At 31.1% G+C, this 5,534-nt stretch overlaps 1 protein-coding gene across 1 annotated transcript; it reads right to left on the minus strand.

Annotated features, from left to right (window-relative positions):
* Window positions 1-761: 761 nt before the first annotated feature.
* On the minus strand, window positions 762-1,700 carry CASP3 (casparian strip membrane protein 3). The gene is made up of 3 exons (XM_012214776.4): window positions 1,344-1,700; window positions 1,117-1,240; window positions 762-1,028 (listed from the first exon to the last, which is right to left on the minus strand). Exons 1-3 carry the CDS (start codon window positions 1,643-1,645, stop codon window positions 813-815), a joined length of 642 nt encoding a protein of 213 aa, XP_012070166.1. The 5' UTR covers window positions 1,646-1,700; the 3' UTR covers window positions 762-812.
* Window positions 1,701-5,534: the final 3,834 nt, after the last annotated feature.

Here is a 5,534-nt window from a genome sequence, read left to right on the forward strand (position 1 = left end):
TAAGATATTAATAAAAGTTTTTCATTTAATAAACAACCGTAAAAGTTGTTATAGGGAAGTTAATTGTTTGCGTATCTAAATTTAAAAACCTTGCAAATATTTTGAACAGCAAATAAAATGGGGCGGAGGGAGTATAAAATTCCTTTTAAGATCAAACAATTCCATTGAACATATTTGCATTTTCTCTAGTATTTACTAAACCAAAATTTTTTTCTTTTGAAATCTACTAAACAAAAAACATTAATGAGTCTGATTACTGAAATTGGTTAGGGAAGGCGGGGCCATCCCTGGCCCCCTAGCTCCATCAGTGTATATGGAGTTCCTGTTTTATGTAGAAGAAGATCAAGAATTCAAATCTTGACAAATTTCTTCCTTTCATAAAATTTCCAATGTAATGCAAAAACAAAAAGAGGGAAGCATATATGGATGAAGCTACATTGTTGAGAAGGAGGACGTTTGTCCATCTTCTTTTTCGGAAAAAAAAAAAAAAAAAAAAAATCTCATAATAAGATTAAGGTTGAAACCCTGTCCCATGAGATATTTCAATCATCTTGCCCCTTCTTCTTTGTAAGAATTTCATTTGATTAAATCTTATACTATTTTAGATCCTAGATTCATCCCTTGAAGCATAGGTTAAATTTTGGTATTATTTATAGAAAGACATAGATAGTATATGGCAACAGTAGTTAATACACACTATGATTTTCGATAGATATTAGATAAATCCAACCCAAATACATAGAATATCACAACTGCCAAACCCCAACAGACCAAATACGGGAAACGAAACAATTATTAACAACATGGATCGATCAGTTCCTTCTAAGAGCAACAGCAGACAGAATAATAAGAAACAGTAACATTACTGCAGCTATAAAGGAAGCCACAATAGCACTGCTCGAAGACTGGCAAAAATCAGTAAACTGGTTACAAATTGCGTTCCAATTTGCATCAGAATTCCCATTATGAGCTAAATATGCAATTGCAGTAGCAGCAGAAGCAGCTGCTACTATCAGAGCCATTGCCACCTGCACATATTATATCCTTCAATTAGTAACCTAATTATTTAAAAATAATGGATAATCAATAATATAGAGAGTTTGGCTTGATTATTACTGAATCGAAGATGATAAGGAAAAGCCTTGGTCCTGTCGCGTAAGGCCGGACAATGCACACTATGGAGAACGGCAAAGATAGCACAAGATATCCACTAGCTATTCCATTTGCAAACGTAAAAAACCTGCAAGTGCTCGACATATACATATATATATATATATATATATACATATTTCACTGTCCCAGTATTATAAGAAAAGACATGGGTTTTATGTAGAATTTTTCACCTGAAAGTTTCAATGTCATCATACTCAGCATGGAACTGGAAGAATTGAGTGAAGAAGGGAAGACTCTGCTCAGTAGTACCCATGATGGAAGTGGCAGCTAAACCAGCAGTAATAGCACACAACCTTAGAACGAAATCGAAAATGGCAGCACCCTTTTTCCATCCCCCTTTTTGCTGCATGTACGTAGCTTTACTAGTGACTAAACCAGTAGCACCAGCAATAGCCTTTCCTTTTGACTTAGGATCTGTTTTTGTGTCTTGAATAGTGATGGTTGCTTCTTCTCCACTTTTCTCGGAGTCCATAGCAAATGCAGCTAGCAGAGGGAGAGAGAAGAGTTATGTATTTTGTTTTTCTTGAACAAAAATGGCTAAGAAAGAGCTTTGTGGGACATTTCCTTAACAGGAAACAAGTACTATTATAGGTAGTAGAACTTAATGGAGTAGATATAAGAATTAGTTCAGGTGTTTTGTAATAACGTTAAAGAGGAGTGGTTGCTAAGCAGCTAACTTGCTCCACTGGTTACATAAGAATAATGGACCAGTAAGAACTTCACAATCTGAATTGTTATTTGTAGAATGGATGCACTCAATTTTTTAACAGATTTGATTCCTAGGAATCTTGAATCTCGTGGATAAAGCATTACGATCTGATGACATATGCACTAATCATCATCATCATCATCATCATTATTGTCATTTGTGAACGAAATAATAATTGCTTAGATCATTGCATCTCCCATTTCAATTTTGTGTAAATGAAACATATATTCATTTCATTTTAACTTTTGTAAATTTAGTTTTATATATTCAACAATGACTAAAAGAAATTCTATCATTTATAAATGAATCACCAGATACATAAAATTGACCCTATATACTTTACATAAAAAAATTTTGAAAAAATTATAATCGCATCCCTATGTTTCGTCAAAATTAACAATTTTACCCTTATTTTTTAAAAATATACTTCTATACCCTCATATTTTTAGTCTGTTACACCATATACCCCTTCCATCCATTTTTTGTATTTTCAAAGAGTAAGTCAATGTAGATTATGATGGTCTAAAGAGTGAGAAATTAAATACATGTGAAAAATATCCATGAGAGGTTATAATAAATGGACAGACAAGATTTGATATTGAAAACAGGCATCTTCAAGCTTCTCCTTCTCTTTGTTCGTTTGCAGCAACACTACTAGTTCCAACCATTACCGCAAACTTAGAACTTAAGTTGATAGATTGATATCAATAACCCATAGAGATGAGAGAGATCCAAGTAGCAATCGTACTGCTTAAGTTGTCATAACGAAGATTGGTTGTTTAATATAGTTTCTTTCTCTAAAATAACAAAAAAAAAATAAGAAGAAAAAGAAGAGATGCCCGTATTCAGTTGAAATATTTGGAAAATATAATATTAATATCATCAGTAATTAATATAGTAATAGAAACTCTTCTTCTTCTTTATTGTTATTGTTGAAAATAATAAATAATAATCTGATTGTGATTTTCCATTTAGGGCTTAATATATTGTTTCATTTTGAATTTTAGGTTTGTTGCAATTTCACTTCGATTTTACCTTTATGCCAATTTCATCCTGAATTTTAACTTTTTGTTGCAATTTCACTCCAATTAACCTCATACCAATTTCACCCTAAATTTTAACATTTTGTTGCAATAACACCCTAAATTATAATTAAGACTTAAATTGTAAATAGAAAATAGGTTCACATAAATGTATTAAGTTAACCCAAGCCTAGGGTCAAGAGTGAACCTATTTTTTATTTGCAATTTAACTACTAATTATAATTTAGGATGCTACTGCAATAAAAGGTCAAAGTTCATGATAAAATTGAGATAAATGTCAAAATAAAGTGAAACTGCAACAAAAAGTTAAAGTTTAGAGTGAAATTGGTTTAAAAGTCAAATTAGAGTGAAATTGAAACAAAACCTAAAGTTCAGCGCGAAACAATATATTAAGCCTCTATTTAGAGAAAAACTATGAACAAGTTTTTCTCTCTCTAATGACTTCTATTATTTTTTGTTTTCTTTTTTAAAAAAATTAATTTATAAAATTGAATATCTTAAAGAGAGAGAGAGATAGTTTGTTGTAATATTTTATCTCATGACGGGAATCTTTTGAAAAACTCAATTGGTGAAATTTGAGTTTGAAAGTTTTAGGGTTTAAAAATTTCTTGATATCGGTTGTAATTGGTGATAAAAAGGAAAATAGATGTAAAAATTAAGTTTTTCAAAAGATTCCCATCATTTGGTGGTTAAATTGAAAAATTTTGAGATAACCTAATTTTTCTACCACTGTTAGGTACGTAGGTGCTCGCATTATTCCGGTAAGGTAAACAATTGATTTCAAAATAAAATTGATCTTGTCTTTTAGTTAGGGTCATTACAATTATTTTATAGCAATTTAACATTTGATAAGAGTATGGTAGTTTATTTTAAAAAACACAAGGGTAAAGTAGTTAATGTTGATAAAACATAAAGCTACAATTATAGTTTTTCCGAAAAAATTTATAGTTTTACCTATTGAATACTTCAATTTAGAAATTGCATTCATTAAACACTTTAATTAATACTTCTATTAAATACTTAAATTTATAAAATTAAATCGATTAAACACTTGTTGGATAATTGAAAAATATAAAAAGTCTTATTCTAAAAGCTATGATAATCACACATTACATTAATAGTTTTCATATAAAAATCAAAAACACAAAATTTATTCTTGCAAGTAAAATTTATAACTTAACGGTGCAATAAGGTCTTTACAAAATTTAGGGCATTGCAAGTTCTTTTGTGTAAAAAAAAAATACTGCTGCTTTTATAAAAATTCATAAGTTTAAATACATGTCAATTGCATACTTGAATATCATTTGTACTCAACAAGAGGTTAGGAACAAGCAAACTGAAAATGTGCAATCACCTTCTATGAGAATTTCCTCATTTTGGAATATGGATAACGCAACCTGAGATGTGATTTGGTTTGATTTTAACGCATTTCAAATTACATACTTTAATTTGATTTAATGTCTTCATTATACCAAAATTGATAATTTAATTCTGACATGTTACCATTCAAGTGCTTAAATTTGAACATTGCTTAACAAATACAGTAAAATTCCTAGTTTTGTATCCTAAGAATTAGGGATAATAAGATTCTAGTTCGGTCTTGATTCAGCTAATTCCGATTCAACATTTTCTTTCTTCATTTCGGACTAAACTAAATCAAAACCGCTAATTCAACCAATAATTTTAGATTGATTTTGATCCCGAAACCTTAAAGGAAGAGATCTGAATTGAACCCTGTTCCTTCGTGATAAAAGTAAAAGAGAGAATATTCAGAAATTGCTATTGATTGTAAAGTGTCCTCTAGTGGGATAAGATATAAATATTTATTATAATATCTTTCCTATTCAAATGAAGGAATAAATACCGAGCAAGAATCTCAGTTATATATGTCAAGGAGCGTTAATTATATAATTAAATGACTCTTTGACCTAGCATTAGCATTATTCGAATTGGTCTAAATAGGCGTAACACTTCAGTTGATTCTCATTAATTGTTCCTCACTTCCAATTAAGAGTGTAAATGAGCCGAGTCGGGTTGTTTACTGTTCGAACTCAGCTCGTGAGCTGTTTGAGCTCGGCTCCAAAAAAGTTTGAAAAACTTCGGCTCAAATCGAGCTTGAACTTGAGTCTAATAATGTTCAACTTGAAAGCTCGTCGAGTCTTACTCGAGCCAAGTTCAAGCTTAAAATTTTTCAAGTTGAACTCGAACCTGAAGTCAAGCTTGAACCGAACTCAAGTCGAACTTGAGCAAGAGCTTAAATTTTCAAGCTCGTTAAATTTCAAGCCGAGCTAAATTCTATCAAGCCAAATTTCGAGCTTAGCAGGTTCGAGCTCGGCTCATTTACACTCATACTTCCAATCCCAGCCCAGATCCAAACTGGTTGTGAATCGATTCTAATTCAAAGTGGACGCCACTTCTGCTAAGAATTAAGACTTCTCGCATAGGATACAGTTTATGATGAATAAGGACAATCAAGAAGAAAATGTACGTTAAACAAAGTTCAGTAATTCAAGGAATGGAATACCAACTGCCAACTATCACCGACACGAGTCAAGAAGAGCAATTTCTCATAAGAAAGCAGAAACAAACAAATAAACAAAACAAAAACA

This window comes from Jatropha curcas, chromosome 1 (assembly GCF_041381405.1).
Source record: "Jatropha curcas cultivar XTBG-Jc1 chromosome 1, XTBG_Jcur_1.0, whole genome shotgun sequence".
NCBI classification, from domain to species: Eukaryota; Viridiplantae; Streptophyta; class Magnoliopsida; order Malpighiales; family Euphorbiaceae; genus Jatropha; species Jatropha curcas.

What these genes read in the sequence shown, in the direction of transcription:
- CASP3 (XM_012214776.4), bottom strand. Translation starts at nt 1,645, where the DNA reads ATGGACTCCGAGAAAAGTGGAGAAGAAGCAACCATCACTATTCAAGAC. An exon ending in GATGACATTGAAACTTTCAG is followed by an intron (nt 1,241 to 1,343) that starts GTGAAAAATTCT and finishes GAGCACTTGCAG; the next exon opens with GTTTTTTACGTTTGCAAATG. An exon ending in TCCTTATCATCTTCGATTCA is followed by an intron (nt 1,029 to 1,116) that starts GTAATAATCAAG and finishes TAATATGTGCAG; the next exon opens with GTGGCAATGGCTCTGATAGT.